At 46.8% G+C, this 17,684-nt stretch overlaps 2 protein-coding genes across 2 annotated transcripts; one reads left to right on the plus strand and one right to left on the minus strand.

Annotated features, from left to right (window-relative positions):
- The first annotated feature begins 1,017 nt into the window (after positions 1–1,017).
- On the plus strand, positions 1,018–10,567 carry EPB42 (erythrocyte membrane protein band 4.2). The gene is made up of 13 exons (XM_068207623.1): positions 1,018–1,241; positions 2,711–2,896; positions 3,561–3,791; positions 4,376–4,494; positions 5,182–5,304; positions 5,671–5,845; positions 6,121–6,259; positions 6,639–6,742; positions 7,048–7,290; positions 8,132–8,446; positions 8,892–9,052; positions 9,305–9,438; positions 10,312–10,567. The coding sequence occupies exons 1-13, from the start codon at positions 1,232–1,234 to the stop codon at positions 10,460–10,462; spliced, it is 2,091 nt and encodes a 696-aa protein (XP_068063724.1). The 5' UTR covers positions 1,018–1,231; the 3' UTR covers positions 10,463–10,567.
- CCNDBP1 (cyclin D1 binding protein 1) lies at positions 9,561–17,168 on the minus strand. Its single transcript, XM_068207624.1, has 11 exons — positions 17,042–17,168; positions 16,849–16,908; positions 16,081–16,160; positions 15,395–15,476; positions 14,845–14,941; positions 14,507–14,580; positions 14,134–14,210; positions 13,251–13,504; positions 12,805–12,865; positions 11,792–11,838; positions 9,561–11,443 (listed from the first exon to the last, which is right to left on the minus strand). Exons 1-11 carry the CDS (start codon positions 17,106–17,108, stop codon positions 11,335–11,337), a joined length of 1,008 nt encoding a protein of 335 aa, XP_068063725.1. The 5' UTR covers positions 17,109–17,168; the 3' UTR covers positions 9,561–11,334.
- Between the last annotated feature and the right edge of the window lie 516 nt (positions 17,169–17,684).

Here is a 17,684-nt window from a genome sequence, read left to right on the forward strand (position 1 = left end):
TTAGTATTCCCAATTTCTGCAAATCTGGTGACCTCCAGGCTTTGTAATAAAGGCAGAGCAGTCAAAGCTCATGTAAGGCAGGAGCGTGGCCGTGTCACCAAGAAGGGAACAATATCCTGGGCTGCCTCAGGTAAGGAACTGCCAGCAGGTCAGGGGAGGTGGTTCCTGACTCTATGCTGCACTGGTGAGGCCACACCTGCAGTGCTGTGCCAGAGCTGGGCTCGTCACTACAAGAGGTGAGCTGCAGCTCATGGTGACCCTGCTTGAGCAGGAGCTTGGACAAGATGAACCTCTGAGTTCCCTTCCAGCCTCAGCCACTCTGCAATTATTCTGTGAATCTATACAATTGAGGCTATGCTGCAAAGGCCTAAAACTCAAGAGAGTTAGTTTCTAGCTTAAATGATGCATATAAGCAAACAATTGTAAAGTTTAATATAGAAATACTAAGAAAACCACCAAACTCACTGGACTGTATTATGTAATCAACTTCTCAAATTATTTTTGAGCTTGTTGGAGATCATAGGTTTCTGCAAAACTATTGATGACTCACTCCAGAGTGAAAGTTGTTAATTTCTGATATCTTATTTCTTGCTTTTTGACCAATTATTATCAATCCAGAGATGTTCCTTTTAAATTACAGCAACTTTAGGAATGTATTTAGCCCAAGTCTCCAGCACAATATTTTTAAATAATCTGCATTAAGCTACGTAAATTTAGTTGTTCCTTTTAACACATTTTCTCATTTTTAAGTGTTTTCACTTTTCTGAATTAGGCACAAGAGCAACAGATGTACTGACTATATTTTTTAACTCCTTGAAGGGTTTAGGATCTAAGCAGCTTGGGGTCAATGTTGGAGAGCAGCTCTCCAACACTTACATTGGAAGTGCACTCTGTGCATTGCTTAGAGCCATATTAAATTTGCTTTTCTTACTCTGGGGTCCTCAGTGCACAGCTCCCTGAAGGAATTGTCACTGGCTGTCGCTAAATGCTTCACATCCCGCTGTGGAACTTTATCTGTAGCCTGTCTTCAGTGTGGTCTGAGAGATAAAAGAGTCCTCAACATCTGCACACCAGATAAGCTGGAAAGGTGGCAACACCACGTCCCACCCTGTACAAAGAAATCAAGCAAACAACTTTGCAAGAGGACAGTTTTTAAGACAGCTGGAAGAAGGAGCCACTGCCCACCAGAGCAAGCAGAAGCTGAATATTTTCATGGTACCCAGAACCAGCCATGGGCCAAGGTAAGCAAAAATCACTTTTGTTAGTTCCAAGCATTTGCCAGCTGTGTGTCAGGAAGAGACAACTGGTCTTGCTCCAAGACAGTGTTCATGAGGCTTGCGGAAGAGCTGAGCTTGCAGGGCAGGAGCCAAGTGCTCTAAAGGCTTAGGGAGCTCAGTTTGCATGGCAGACTGCACAAAAAGGCACAGCAATCAAAAGCTGGTATTGACGCCTGAGAGGAGTCTGAGAAGCAGCAAGAAGAAGCTAAGGCAGACAGGTGAGGGTTTGGAAGCAAAGGTAAGTGAATCCTCAGCAAAGGGAATGAGGGGGTGGGAGGAATTAAGGAGACTACACAACTGAAACAGAGATGAAAGTGTTTGAGCCCCTGGAGCAGGGAAACAGTCCAGGTTCCAGGCAACCTTGAAGAAAGTGACAGTAAGATCCATGAAAAGTCATATGATGGAGAGAGAGCCACACTCCACATCACTCACTGTTCTACAAGACAGACAGAGCAGACATCATCACAGAGAAGAAAACAGATGAGGTCAGAGCTGGCTCCATAAGGCCAGAACTGGTGCAGGGCTTTGAACTGGGACAGCCATGATGGGATTTGAAAGGTGGACCAGAATCTTTCACTAAAAACATCACATGGAAAAAAATTATATGGGGAAAAGAGAAACAAAGCACACAATCCAGTAAGAGTTCCCAACAAACATAGAAGGGACAACCACAATGGAAGAAGGTATCAGTGCAGAGGACAAGACAGGACAAGACATCAGGAGAGAGCAGAGCAATGAAATCTGCAAAGAGCAGTTATGGCTTTAGCATAGGAGCAGTCAATTCAGATAGCAGAGAAATACTCCATGGATTTAAATTTTTTTAGGTGCAACAGAGAGAGGAGCACGGGTCAGCAAGGGGAGGTAGGTGACAGCATGTGTCACATAAGGGGAAACAGTTAGAACCCACAGGGGCAAGGATCTTAGTGATGAGCTACAAGCCAATGAGGTAAATAAGGTCAGGATGATCCTAAGGCTGAGATAAAACAGGGAGTAACTGGGTGCTTGAAATTGTGACCATTTTTTCTGTCTTCTGATGCTGGACAGAAGCACATATGATGCGTATAAAGCCTGTGTAGGAGACAGGAGGAGGATCTTTCCTGTGTCCTGCATGGCACTGTCAACTGATGTGGTACAAAGTAGGAAAACTGGTGTTTGGCACAGCTGTGCATTTGAACCAGCAGCAAAGTTTGCACCAGTGCTATTAATGATGTCAGGTATAAGCAAAGGCAGCTCAACAGTCACTCAACACCAGAACAACCAAGCTCAGAGTGAAGGTCCCTACCATTACTGGACAGAAAGTCTCAAAGGCAGGGCGACAATATCTGAGTGGAGAAACACCTAATCAGCTGTTTGTGTGTCCCAGAATGTGGCTCAGGGCTTGACTGCAGGCAGCTCACAGCCCCAAACTCATTCTCTATCTTCTCACACTACAGGTCTGAGCATCCAAAAATGTGATTTCATGATCCCAGAGAATAACAAAAGCCATCACACAGAAGAAATCAGCACTAAAAGGCTCATAGTGAGGCGGGGACAGCCATTCACCATCACTGTGAGCTTCTCAGCTCCAGTACACAACTACCTGAAGCAGATGAAGAGGACCTTCCTCATTGTACAGACAGGTAATGCCATTACAAACCTAGCAGAGCTCTGCTCCTCCACCCACCTGAAGAACAGAGCTGGGGGCAAAAGCCATCTCCAGAGCTGGGCAGGGGTGCCAAATTTAGATGTGAGGCCAGTGGACTGTTTATGTAAGGCCAAGTAGAGTCTCCAGCTGCTGCAGGGTCACAACCAGATCCCTTCTAGAAGAGACACTGCACAAAATAACCATACAGCTTCACTGTTCCATGATTGCAAAATACTCATGGGATCTCTTCTGGCTTTTGGGGTCAGGAATGTCCAAACCTGGCTGGCCTGTCACAGGTTTTTCTGTTAGAGTGTTTTCTAGTGAGACCCCTGAGAAAGGCAGCAGCTTTCAGCCCCAGCTTGTTTTACCATATTGTGAGCACTGGGCTGTGACTTTTGTTACAAGTCACTAAATTCCACGGGAACAGCAGGGCTGCACCATTCTGGCCATTCCTGGTTTCTACAAATCTATGGAAAGCACATCTCACTTTCAAGCATGGAGACCCGAGTGCATTACTGACCTCAGCAATGTTCAGTGGGCATTAAGCTGCTGAAGGGTCATGACCCTCTCACAAGGAGAGCTATGGCTCCAGAGATAGACAAGGTCCCTGCAGTCTGCGCAGGTGTGGAATAAACACAACCAGATTTCTTTGTCTGCAGGACCACATTCTTCCAAAGCAGATGAAATCCAGGCTGAATTTCCCATCTCCAGCCTGGGAGACCAGAAGCAGTGGAGTGCAGCAGTGGAGGAACAGGACCCAAACTTCTGGACCCTCTGTGTGAACACACCTGCCAATGCCCCCATCGGCCAGTACACTCTGCTTTTACATGCCTCCAAATCCCCTCAGCTCCTGGGCAGCTTCACCCTCCTCTTTAATCCCTGGTGCCAAGGTAGGTGGTCAGAAACAGAAAGGCAGGCTGGGATCAGTCATTTCACAAAAACAACTTTGGAGCTGTGGCACTGCCTCCATGGAGGGAGGCTGGGGCTGACTCACCCGGTGGTCCTTCCACTCTGCTCCTCACAGTACCTCAGGAGAGAGGTAGGGGCTTATGAAGCCCAAAGTTTCCTGCCTCAGCACTTCTGTCTCTTCCCTGGAGTACTCCACTGCAAGAGCCCTATCCTTCTGCTAAGGGAAAAATGTTTAAGTGTTTCCTATAACAGAGATTTTAGGATGAGTCAAGATTGCAATTGGTATGGTAAAGGCCACTGTGTCTTCCTTAGTATTAGAACTTACCAGCCAGGAGAGTAGAAGAGCCAGTAGGTGCAACAGCCTGGGTCCAGAGGAACTTTTCAGACAAGGAAACAGAGATGACAATGAAATTCTTCTTTCCTGTCTGATTCACAACCTGTGGTATTTTTCAGGGCAGAATGCCAGGGACTGCCAAAGCGCAGTGGAATCTGCTGATGCATGAGAGATGCAAGTGCATCTGACACCAGCAATACTTTCTTCCTGATGCTTTTTTCTCTAATCTAGACGATGAGGTGTTCTTGGCTAATGAGGCACAGCGACAGGAGTACATTTTAAACCAAGAGGGCATCATCTACCAGGGGACTGAAAATTCAATCCTAGCCCAACCCTGGGACTTCAGTCAGGTAAGCAAGAGGTCCAATATGTCTGTGCTCTCTTCCAGCCACCAGCAGAGGAAAGGTGCATATATCTGGTGTGTACAGGATGCTCCGATGAAAGAGTTCTATTCATCTCCATGCTCTCTGCACCCACTACCTCCTGTGCAGAACAGGGACCTGTGTATGAAGTTCTATAACCCAGCACATGTAATTGTAGCTTCCTTCTCAGACTGTCCTCTATAAAGGAATGCATTGATCTGTATCTGAGCTTTATGTGCCTTCCTTTCATCAACAGATATAAAAGCATTTAACAGAGCTCAATAATACTGTCTCTATAGAACAGGTAAAGTGAGGACAAGAAGATATTTCTGGCTGTCTAAGGTCATCTGACATAGCCAGTGATTATTTCACTTTCATGCCAGCAGATCATAAAAGTATCTCTGTGCCAACCTAGAGAGTGCTCCAGAAAAGCACCAACTTCCCTCAATCAGGGGACACAGTATCATGCTGATACATTTCCCACCTTCAATAAAGTTGGAGGTCTGCCCTCAGCTCCCCCTGCAAATCTCTGCCTGGAGCCCTCCTTCACAGCCCATTTACCTAAAGCTACCAGCAGAAAGGGAGAAACAATCTGCACAGTCACAAACCCTTGTAGGGACTCAAGAGAACAAAAGTCCATGGAGAATTTCCTGAAGTGATGTCTTCTTGTTTCAGTTTGAGGAGGATATGGTTGACATCTGCTTCATACTGCTGGCTCTAGGGGAGCACTTCCAAAGAGAAAAGGATCCTGCCCAACGCAAAAACCCAGTCCATGTCTGCCGAGCAGTTGCTGCCATGGTAAGGAGGGCAGAGAGCAGCCCTGACCTGAGCAGGGGGCACCTTCTCAACCCCAGGCCAGGCCAAACCACTGACCAAAGAGGAAGCCTGTTCCAAACACCCCCTGCCCATCTCCAGCCTGTCCTGATACTCCCTCAGCAGACAAGAAGGGCTGCAGGAGGTTCTTAGCAGTGAAAGTGCACTTACTGGATAAATCTCAGAGGAGACTGCTGCCCCTGTTCTGCTCAGCCATGACCTTCATGCTTTGCACAAAAAAAGACCTCTTGGTTTCATCTTTTCTGGGAGTAGCTTCCACAAACAGGGTCAGGTGGACCTACCAAAGAGAGGCAATTCCTCAATACATCTTTCTCTCCTCCTTTTCTGCAGGTGAACTGCAATGAGTTTAGAAGCCTGACAGAATATGAGCCTGGGCAACACGATAATGGGACACCCCCTTCCAAGTGGCTGGGAAGCAGTCCCATCCTCCAGCAGTGGATTGCATCAAAATTCCAGCCCGTCTGCTACGGGAGGTGCTGGGTGTTTGCTGCAGTCCTCTGTTCAGGTACAGTGCTTCTATAACCTTTAATCTTCAGGTGAGAGGCAGATCTTTAGTTTCATCAACACTCAGCATCACTGCCTTCGAGATAAGAGTATCAGTACATCCTTTCACATGAATGCACATGTCAACCTGAGGGAGGAATGCCTCTTGCAAAGTCCAAACAGCAGACCTGGTGCCATTGCCGACAGGCCTAGCACCAGAAGAGGCTCTACATCTATCAGCAGAGGCACCCTTAGGGCAGGGTGCACAACTGATTCACAGCTCTCTCTTCTGCACAGTTCTGAGGTGCCTGGGAATTCCTACCAGGGTGGTCACTGGCTTTACATGGGCTCACAACACCAAGAGCAGCCTGAGTGTGGATGAGTACTATGATGAAGATGGGACACTGCTCACACAGGACAAGAGTGCTCGTGTCTGGTAAGAACACATGGCAGGGCCCAAGCAAGAATTTGAGACAATACTTGGATGTGGGAAATGAAACACGGGGGAAAGAGGTAAAACAGCTGCAAGGAGGTGACAGGAGACAGCTCAGCTGAGATCCTGTCTCCAAGACCTGTTCTTGATAAACTGCTGCAACCCAAACTCAAGAGTGCCCTATTTCCAGAGCCCACAAAGGAAGAATGACAGCCCAGTCCAGCTGGAGAAACTCCACTTGTTTCTCCATACACAACTCTGCTCTTCTCAATATGAACTGAACTCTTTCAAGGGAGCATTAACCAGCTGTGGTCTGGGAAAAGCTTTACTGTACCTCAGGGCTCAGTCCCTTGATATAAGCTCATGCTGTTGCCTCTTGCAGGACCTTCCATGTTTGGAATGAATGCTGGATGGCTCGGACAGACTTGCTACCAGAGTACAGTGGGTGGCAGGCACTGGATGCCACCTGCCAGGAAAAAAGCAAAGGTAAGATACCAGAGATGGGCTTGAGCAAGAGCAGGAGGGAAGTGAAGCAGGGCAAATAAAGCTGTTCAGTATTCCTCCTTTCCCATTTTCCAGTGGAAGGATGCAGAAGGACAGGCATTCACTCACCCTGTTGACTTTAGGCACAAAACTTTCATTTATCTGTTTGGTTTGTGCAGCTCATGTAGCTCTATCACTGCTTCCTAATGGCCTCCTAAACTAGATACTTCACCAGTATAGGTCTAAACTAGGGATGGGTTTAGTTGGGAAAGCATCTGATTCTTAGCTGGACCACATTTTCTCTTCAGGTCTGTCCTTCTGTGGGCCAGCCCCTGTTCATGCCATCAAGGAAGGCGACACACAAGTTGATTATGATGTCTGCTACTTCTTTGCTGCCATCAATGCCAAGTGTCATGTCTGGATACACAAAGCAGATGACACCCTCAAGCCAGCTTTTGGTGGCACAAAATACACCGGTAACAACATCAGCACCAAGAGTGTTGGCAGTGAGCGCTGTGAGGACATCACACAAAACTACAAGTACCCTGAAGGTATGGGGCAGGCACGGGGCTGAGCACATTCCTTGTTACTACTGCAAGTCAGGAGTAAAAGACTAGAGCAGAGCCAAACCAGAGCACCTGGCTCATCCACTTCTCACTACTCCCCCTTCTTCAGTGGCACTAGAACACCTGGTTCTCTGTGTCTACAGACCCAAAGCAGAGGCCATCACCCAAACTTCACCCTGCTTAATGGCATTAAGGTGTCTGGAAGACCAGGTGTTTGTTCACCAAGCACTTTCATGTCTGGAATACCTTTTCTGATTTCTGTTATCTCTACACTCTGTACATCCACCTCCCATTACCTCTGTAATATAAATATGAATAGATATATTTCAGACTCCAGCTTTCTGAAAAGGATTGTTGTGCTCTCAGATACTGCCTAAATCTCTCCCTCAACAAGTAGCTCCCCTTCAGAATCTGAGTGCTGTTTCCCTGGCTCAACCATACCACCCCATCTTAACCTGTGGCTTGTTGTCTCCATGGCTGCAGGAGACAACTGCAACTTTTCTACACATGAGAACATGGAACTGTGCCTTAGCTATAGCAACAAAAAAGCAGCTGCCTCCTCTACTCTGAGAGATGCTAGCACCAAGGTGTTTTAAATACTATGACAACTATTCCCAAGTAGAATCTGTCAGGCACATCCAGTGAATATCCTGACAGCTGAAGCTGTCTAACTGATCCAACTAGAAGCAAAAAGGATATCTCTCTATGCTCTTAGAAACAGTTATCTACAGAACTACTAGGAGAAATCAATGCCATTCTCCTGCTGCTTCTCACTAGTAAACAGGAAAAAGTACCAAAATATGTGCTTCCTTTTTTTTTGTGACAGGTTCTCTCCAGGAAAAAAAAGTACTTGACAAAGCCTACAGAAATATGAAGGAACTTGAGACAACCAGCAGCAGCACACAGTTTATCTTCCTTCCTACTGCTCTGGAAGAGCCAGTCAACCTTTTCATCCACTTCCAGTCAAGTAGTTCTTTGCAACTGGGACAAGATATTACATTTTCCATTGAAGTATTTAACAACTGTGATGGAGAAAAGGCTACTCATTTGGTAGCTGGGATCCAGGCTCTGCATTATAATGGTGTGCCCATTGCCCAACTTTGGAAGGAAGAGTTTCATTTTAACCTCCACAGCAACTCAGGTAAGGACTCTCCTGGGTGCATGGCTAGAAAAGTCCTCTAGTGCTCATTTCAGAAAAAATTCTCCTAGCCCTAGGTTTACAAAAGGTTGGCTGAATAGTTGATTCTAGGTGATTTCCCAGAGAGATTGTGGAATCTTTCTAATGGAAGATATTCCAGAATCAAGTGGACACAATCCTATGCCATGTGCCCTAGGATGACCCTGCTTGGGCAGGGAGGTTGGACCAGATGATCCACTATTGTCCATTCCAACGTCACCCATTCTGTGCAATAAAACACTTTGGCAACATCCCCTTAGAGATTTTCAATCTGCAAATCCACTTGGGGTCACTTAAGCATTTAAATGCTGCAGTTTTTAGTACAATGTTGGGCACTAACACTCCTAGGTGTCATGCAGGAAAAGACCAGACTGCACTCATCACCTGTTATTTCACCACTCTGTTCCAGTCAATAACCTGCAGGTCTCTGTGCCTTACACATGGTTTGGAAAAGAGCTGGGAGAGAACCACCTGCTCAGGCTGACTGCTGTGCTGAGAGATGAGGACTCCTCCTACATGTACCTGGCACAGGAAGAAATCAGCCTTTGTGATTCCCCTCTCACCATTGAGGTAAGATTGGACTGTCATTATGCCACTGCAGTAGGGAGAAAACAGCTTTCATAGTCATAAGCAGCAAAACAATTCTGCTGGGTTCAGGGGCTTTCTGAGAAACCAGAGCAAAAGAAATTAAGCTGGACTTTGCTTCTTCTAGCAAATAGCAGCTCAGGCACCAAAAAAAAAAAAAAAAAAATCACACATCTCCTTTTAATCATAGAAGAATACATCTTCTCTCAGTTTCAGCTCATTTGCTTCTTTCAACAGTTCCCAGAAAAAATGGTCCAGTATGAGCCAAGCACAGCAAAGATCAGCCTCCAGAACCCCCTCACAGAACCCCTGGAGCAGTGTGTGATAGCAGTCACAGGGCGAGGGCTCATTTACAGACAAAGGAATTACAGGTAAGTGCAAACTGACTGATCCAAGAGCAGCAAATGGAAAAAGAGACACAACACAAGCAAGAGAAACCCTTGCACAGGAAAGGTTGTCGCAAAAATAACCAGGCAAGAACATGGCAGGAAGATATCACTATGGCATAAAAGTTCCAAGTATCCCATCCTTTATTTACAGAAAATACAGATGATTTTCACACTGAAAAGGAGAAAAGCCAGCTAAGAGAACTTTAAACAGATGTGTAATACCTAAGTTGAAGCCAATAAGGCATCTATGAAAGCTTCAACATCAAAGGCATAGACAGTAAAATGAAAACCTCCTGCCAACAAAAGGATAACCAGAGAAATGCCCCAACACTTAAGTCAGAAACACACGTAAAATAAGACTAAGTTAGAAGTCACTGAAATGAGCTATGAAATTTAGAAATTATTTGCTCTTGGGAGATCAATTACTTTCTAGTGAGCAACTTGAACATCCTTAGGTGGAATAAAACTGTACTGTTTATGACATCTTTCCATCCATTACTCACTGTAAACAATAGAGACAGTGGTGTCTTCCCCTTCTCTACTGAAGAACCAGGCAAATGTGACTTAGCCAAGAGCCACCAAAGGGGCATGCTCCCCCTCACATGACAAACAGCCCACATTTGTCTCAAGAAGCTGCAGTAGGACAAAGTCCCCTTAGATGTCTCCATGGAGACTTTCAACTCTACTGTTAGATGACAATTTCACTGTGGTAGTCCAAGTAACTGCCAGCTTTCTTCTATCTTTTTTTCCTTTCCTTTTTGGCACCTCATTCCTGTCTAGCTAATGCATATCCCAGACACAGGAAACTAAAAACACAGACGGGTGATTCCTGTATAATCCCTTCTCTCCTTTCAGGCTGGGCTCTGTGCAAGCTAAAAGCACTCAAGAGCTGCAAATCCCATTCACCCCCACTCGAGCAGGGCCCAGAAGACTCACTGCACGTCTTACCTGCCTCCAGCTCCAGAACCTGAAGAGCTACAGAACTACCAACATTGCAGCTGCCTGAGGCCCAACTCAGAACGCGTCCTTACAAAAGAGTGGCCATGATCTGTGCCCTGACCATAGGCAAGCACAGATGTTAACAGTTTAATAAAATTCATATTTAAAACCATGTCCGATTTTGATTATTTGCACAAACTCAACTCTCTCCCATCTGCCAGCACGTCCACTCTCCAGTTTTAGAAGCTGAACCTCAATGTGACAAAGATGGGCTGAATGCTGAAGCAGATTGCAGTTCTCACCACACCTTGTGCTGAGCCCAGCAGTGCTTATGTCTTTAGCCCTACCTGTGATAGAGTAAAAGATATCCTGGAACCTTAAAGTGATGATAGATGTAGCATGTCTCTAGGGATATATATAGGGGGATATCTCCCCCTGTAGATCCTTGACTTTGATAAGGTAGTAAACAATGTTTTCTGCTGCTTTCTGAGAAAATAAAAAAGAGAAAGCTCGCTCACTGCTCTCTAAGGTTAGACAGGAAATAACAGCAGTGCAGCACATTTTATAATTATTCACACGGCTGCTTGCAAAATAAGCAAGACCCTTTCATTCTGTATATACCCTTTGCCCTCTGAAGACAGATAAAAGCAACTAATGTAAATCTAGCAATATTTTATTTTTCTCTGAGCCCCACAGTAGTTGTAATGTCTGAAGAATGGGGCATGTTAAGAAGCAGCACTGCATCACCCCAAGAATCCAAGACAAAATGACACCTTCTGCCATGGCAAAGGGCAACTTCCTGAAGAAGCTCTTCCAAGTAGCAGTGAAGTTCTCTCCTACATTGTTCTCATCATTTTCCAAACAGCTGAAGAACAGCAAAGTTCACTGGAAATGCAGATGCCAGACCCAGTGGCAGCAACACTCGTAGGTACAGAAGAGTTAAAGTTGACCCTGTGTGAAGTTCTTGACTTTGTTCATGTTATGATCCACTGCACCAGTTAGAAACTGCACCCAGCCTTCCTCTGATGGTGGACATACATGGCTTGTCCTGCAAAAGTGGAGGGAATTCATTAGGGAAGCCTCCTGGTGTGTTATGCATCCAAGCAACACAGGGGTATTGTGAAGCTCTGAATAACCACAGCAGTAAAAAGGGCTGCTCTAGCCCCAGAGAGCTTGGAGCAAGGAAGAACCCACACTCATGTCTGCAGTCCCAAACCCAAAACAAGGGAACCTAGCATCTTTTTCTTACTCCCATCCCTTTGTGATTAGATAACATCATCATTGTTCCAAAATGCCAGCATCTACTGTCTAGAAATGAGTCATCTTTGACAAAAGGCAGAAAGGTATCAACCTTCATAGCAGGAAACACACACTTACAAAACTAGCTCATACTCACTTTGCAATCTCTAAGACTTTCTTTAATACTGAGGCCAACTTAGCAGCCTAGAAAGAAACAAAAAGGAAATAAGGTGAGCCAAATGTGAGGAAAAGGAGGGTCTGAGCCGTACTGGAAAATAAAGAGGACTATAGGGACGCACAAAAGCCAAGAATGAATAAAACTGCCATGGATCCGGATGCAGAATGAAGTTATCCATCACTGCCATGCTGGAAGTGTCTCCCAACCTACTCCTGTCTGTGACAGGTAAAAAAAACCTGGCTGTTTTTTAAAGCATACATTAAATGCTTTTTTTTTAAAAAAAGATAAGCCTATTAGAAATTAGTAATTGATATTAAAGTACTAAGTTACAAGTGATTGATTTTAATGCAATTTGATATTAAGTACATTTTTTTATTCCAAAAAAATCAAGCCACTGGCCAAAGGCATGAAAGTAGGATTAAGAATAAAAGAAATCCCAGATATGAGGAGATTTGTACTTGATTTTTGATGCAAGGGAAGTTTCAAAGTTCAGTCAGGTTGCCAGAGCATTGCCCAGTCAAGTTTTGAGTGTTGCCAAAGATGTAGACTCCACTGCTTCTCCAAGGAGCTTGTTTCAGTGCTTAAATACACTCACTGTAAGAGTTTTTCATTTCATAGATAACTTCATTTGAGCAAGACTGCACTACCCAAGGAAAGAAGTACATCTGCAGTACCTAGGCAGCCTTAGACTCACTTTCCTGAAGTTCTATCACTAGAAAACTCTATGGATTATAGTTCAGAGCTGAAGTTTTAAGTGGCCATGCTCTTCCCTGAAGAGGTACAGATGAAGAATGTGTTTCCACCTGAAGGAAGTTAAGTGTACAAGAACAAAGGGCACTCTTCATCCCTAAGAAATTATTACTGAGGCAGTTACTAGCCCCCATCTCTCCCTGAAGTCACATAACCCCTCCAATCTGATTTCTTCCCATTCCCCGCAGCCAGGCCACTGTCCCACGGGCAGATACTGAGGTATCAGTACTGCAGATACTCACGTTAAGTCGCACAGCCAACGGGTTCACAGGTGGGTACATGCTCAGTGCCAGCTCATCAACACTACAACAGAAAAGAGGGGAGCAAGGAAGGAATGTTCTGACAGCACAACTCACAGATCCTAGTCAAAGCCTGCATCCATCCTGAATGCAAGTCGGGAAAAACAGTGAGATGTCAGTTGTACCTACGGGATGCTTCCCACTGCCTTCTCTGTCACCTGTGTGTCCCCCTCACCATGGAGTGAGATGTGGTCACAGCTCCATCCCCTATGCTTCTCTCCTGACCTACACAACCCTCAACAGCTTAACAGCCTTCCCACCACATCTGTGTCCACCACCTGCTCACAGCTCCAGTATCACAGAGGTTCTTCCTACTCCTCACTCAAGACCTCAAAGAAAGATCAAGACTGCTCCAGAGGGAAAAGCAGCATGGGGAGAACCCTGCTTACCTTGGGCTGATCTCATTAGCAATGTCTGCCAGGTCATCCAGCTGTGCAATGTGCTCTGGAGAATCAGCTTTGCCATGGGCCTTCACTGCAGCCAAGACCTTCTTCAGGCAAGCTTTAGAAGCCTTCATCAATCCCATGCAGGAGCTGAGCAGCTGCCGGTCAGCCTCTGACCAATACGTGTCTCTGTTGCCCCGAAAGCCCAGCTCTTCATCTTCCACGATGTCCCCATAGGGATCCTGCCCTTCCACCAGTGCCTGAGAACACAGAGGCACTGAAAACCCAGAGCCTAACATCAATTCCAGCAATACCCAGGAGGAAAGGGAAAGCATAATCTAGACATCACATAAATAATTAATGTAGAAATCTCAGTTGGTTAATCCTAAAATGACTGGATTAAGAAAAACTAATCCACCACTCTAACAGTGCAAACAGCAAGAACCTCGTGAATTCTTACATGATCCTAAATTGCCTCCCCCATCCCCAGTTCAGGACATGATTTTACAAAAATCTTAAACAAAGTAAACCAGGCTTGAGAATAAAAACGCATTAAAATCCACACATAAAACAATAATCTATGTCAAGTCAGAACAAATTTATAGTAAAGTCTTTAAGTAAAGTAATTCCTGTGTTCCATCACTGAACCACCATAGAGGGTGGTTGGGCACAGGAACAGGCTCCCCAGAGAAGTGGTCACAGCCTCAAACCTGCCAGAGTTCAAGAAGCATTTGGACAACTCTCAGGCACATGGTGGGATTGTTTAGGTTGTCCTGTGCAGGGCCAGGAGCTGTACTTGATGATCCTTGTATATCCCTTCCAATTCAGAATATTCTGAATCTATGAATCCACCACTGCAGGTTCCTCTAAGGCTTAGGGGCCTCCTTACATGTTCCATCTCCTCCACAGCATCCTTGACCACACCTAGACATGCAGCCAGAGCCGACACAACTGCTGCCTGGTTATCTGCAAAAGCAAAAGGACAAAAACTGTGGCACCTCACTGTTTCCAATCAGTTTGCAACAACCTCCATCTAGGCTTGCAATCGCTGTAGGATCAAACTTCTTGCAAAGCTCAGAGCTGCACTGTTGTCAGGCAAAGAATCTGACCTGTTTCCAAGCTTATACATTCCAAAACCAGTCAGGTTTTTGAGTTATTCTGCATTCGGCTTTCATTGCACCAGCTGAAATGCCCTTGCAAAAGCTATTGATACTCCAAGACAATACGTCCTAGTGCTGTTGCTCTGCATTTACAACACTCACCTCGTGGCAGGTTAGACACTTGCTCACAGGCATCCCACACACCTCCAGTTGATATTAGCTGTTCCTGAGACAAGCTGAAATGAAACAAAACAAAACCCTCAAGGCTAGCATCAATAACAGCACTGTGCTAGACTGTGGTTAAACTTTTTGCATCAAAGATGATAAACACCAGCAAAAGTTCTGCTGCAAAGATGTCACCAACCAGCTTGTCACTAGTATGGCATGTCTGTGTAAAGGCCTCGCTGCTTCCTAACAAGTATATTTGCAACTCTTTCTTGCCTTTTTTTTCCCAAAAATGATCCAAAAAATCACAGAACCATGCAATTGAAAATTACAACCTCTCCACTGGGGCATTGAGAATTGTGTCTGTGAGTTGGATCATCCCTTCCACTACTTCAGTGGTAGCATCTCGAACCATCTTCCGAAGAGTAGTACCTGGTTGAGATAGAGAAAGAGCAAGAAAGTTGGCACAAAGTCAGCACTGACAGAAAGCAAGTGCTGAAGATGAACACACAGACTGCTCTGTTTGTGTGGATACACTGCAGAAATGAAGTCACAAGTATTTTGAAGAAAGGAAAATCCTTCCCAGTTCCAAAAGAACTCTGGACAAGGATTTCAACACTTCATGAATTTCAATGCTCAATCAACTACACAACTTCCTACATTATCACTCTCCCACAGATGGAAAACTGCAGCAGCAGACAGACAAGTACCTCGCTCGTAAACACGTTCAAAGTCTACAGAAAAGCTGATAATGGGATGCCATGCTAATGAAAACTTGCTGATTCCAGAATTCATTAGCTCTGAAACACTCAGTTTTTCTATACAGTGGTGGTGAAAGAACCACCACCCTATACAGCAATGACTGCCTTGCTGTCATTATCTCACCTTGGCCCTTGGGTAGCCAGTAATACACTGTGGCAACTGCAAGGATGGCATTTTGGACATCCTCACTCAGCTTCTGGCAATTCTGAAAATGGAGAGGTGAAAGGATCACCCATGAGTAACAATATCTGCACCACATTTAGAAATCCTCACAAGCAATCACTGGCTTTCAGACTGCTCTGTGAAAAGGGAAGAACAGCAATGGCCAGTCTGCTTGAGAAACAAATACAGCACGAGAAGAAGGCACCATAAGCAAGCTGTATGCATCTCAACCTGCCTCATGATTTAGTAACAAAACACCCCCTGGTGTGGTGGTCAGGCATCAGAGAAGAAAAAGTAACTTAGATCATTATTCTGAACTGAAGGTCTTTTTTTTCTCTCTCCTCCAAACACTTGTATGATAAACTTCTCTCAACTGATAGCAAAAATATTGCATATTCTTTGTTAAACCTAATGTATATATTCTCCAATCATCTGTCTCTATCAGCAACGAGCTGTAGCTGTGAAATAATATAAGAACATTTTTATTTAGTGTATCTCCCCACCTTAGAGAAATCTGTTCTCTGGGCAGTTCTTGGATTCTATCAATACACTCTAGAGTACACAGCCTATTTAGTCAAATGAATCAAGAAATACCTGAAGTTTGCAAACACACTGCAATTTCATAGTCTGTCGAGGCTTTCTCTCACCTCTGCAGAAGGTAGTGGAGGCCTTGAGAATGCCAGACTCAGCTTTGTAGCTTCTTGTGATGTTACTAGGAACGTCTGACCTAAAAAAATCCAATGGGAGCAAAAGAAGAGAAAGTAACTCAGGTAAAAGATAAAAGAACAGAGCAGCTTGATAAGCAGCATCTCTGATCCTACTACTTGCTTACCATTACACCCAAGCCATACGAACACATAAACAAGCCCCACCACAAAGAAAAATTCCCTGGTGCATTTGTGCCATGCATGTTGCTTGTGTCCTGTGTCTGCTTTTTCTCACTTGGCTGGTAGGGATAGCCAGAAGCCCAGTCTGCATCCTGGTTCATGACCTCTTCACCAGGATGTGCCAGGAGGCTTTAACAGAGACCTTTATAAATCTTGTATGAACAGTTCAATATCGGCCTTTGCTTTGCCACACCTTGGAGTGTTTGGTGACCAGAGTTAGAGTGGTCAGGCACTGGAATAGGTTGGCCTCGGAGGTGATGGAGTCACTAACCCTGGGGATGTTTAGGAGGCTGGATCTGGCACTGACGTGGTTTAGGGTTTACAGAGCGCTGGGTTAACGGCTGGACTTGATAATCTCAAAGATCTCTCTCTTCCAGCCTTGCCCATTCCGTGACTCCGTGAGTGGAGGGCACGCCCCACAGCTGGAGACCCGCCGGGGACAGCAGCCCTGCCGCGGGCCGGTCCCGCGGCTACCCGGCCCCGGCCCCCGGCGAATCCCGGCCCGGCCCGGCCGCTCCCCGCCCGTACCTAGCGCGTCCCAGAAGCGCGGCAGCTCGAACGGCTCTTGGCCCTCGCCCGGCTCTCCCTCTGCAACGGCACAGACACAGCTCAGCCCGCGGGGAGCCGGCCCGGCTCGGCCCGACCCCCGCCTGGCGCCGGCCCCGGCCCCGGCCCCGGCCCCGGCCCCGGCCCCGGCCCCGGCCCCGGCCCCGGCCCGCACCTCGCAGCCGCGCCAGCACCGCCCGCAGCGCCCCGCGCACGTCCCGCAGCGGCTCCCGCGCCTCCATCGCTGCGGGGCGGCCCCGGGGCGGCGCCGCGTCACGTCCGCTCCGGGAGCGGCTGCAGCGGCCCCGCCCCATAGAGAGAGCCCTGCCCCATAGAGACAGCCCCGCCCCACGGAGACAGCCCCGCCCCACGGAGACAGCCCCGCCCCACAGAGACAGCCCTGCCCCACAGAGAGAGCTCTGCCCCACGGAGACAGCCCCGCCCCACAGAGAGAGCTCTGCCCCACGGAGACAGCTCCGCCCCACAGAGACAGCCCTGCCCCACGGAGACAGCCCCGCCCCACGGAGACAGCCTCGCCCCATAGAGAGAGCTCTGCCCCACGGAGACAGCCCCGCCCCACAGAGAGAGCCCTGCCCCACGGAGACAGCCCCGCCCCACGGAGACAGCTCCGCCCCACAGAGAGAGCTCTGCCCCACAGAGAGAGCCCTGCCCCACGGAGACAGCCCCGCCCCACAGAGACAGCTCCGCCCCACAGAGAGAGCTCTGCCCCACAGAGAGAGCTCTGCCCCACGGAGACAGCCCCGCCCCATAGAGAGAGCCCTGCCCCACAGAGAGAGCTCTGCCCCACGGAGACAGCC

This window comes from Anomalospiza imberbis, chromosome 17 (genome assembly GCF_031753505.1).
Source record: "Anomalospiza imberbis isolate Cuckoo-Finch-1a 21T00152 chromosome 17, ASM3175350v1, whole genome shotgun sequence".
In the NCBI taxonomy this organism is placed as follows: Eukaryota; Metazoa; Chordata; class Aves; order Passeriformes; family Viduidae; genus Anomalospiza; species Anomalospiza imberbis.

Bases quoted from the DNA above. Each gene is read 5' to 3' on its own strand.
- EPB42 (XM_068207623.1), top strand. The intron at 5,846-6,120 runs GTACAGTGCTTC...TCTTCTGCACAG, and splicing joins TGCTGCAGTCCTCTGTTCAG to TTCTGAGGTGCCTGGGAATT. The intron at 6,743-7,047 runs GTAAGATACCAG...TTTTCTCTTCAG, and splicing joins CTGCCAGGAAAAAAGCAAAG to GTCTGTCCTTCTGTGGGCCA.
- CCNDBP1 (XM_068207624.1), bottom strand. From the start codon at position 17,108: ATGGAGGCGCGGGAGCCGCTGCGGGACGTGCGCGGGGCGCTGCGGGCG. The intron at 14,942-15,394 runs GTGAGATAATGA...TATCTCAACCAG, and splicing joins CTGGCTACCCAAGGGCCAAG to GTACTACTCTTCGGAAGATG. The intron at 12,866-13,250 runs GTAAGCAGGGTT...TTTCTGTTGTAG, and splicing joins GCTAATGAGATCAGCCCAAG to TGTTGATGAGCTGGCACTGA.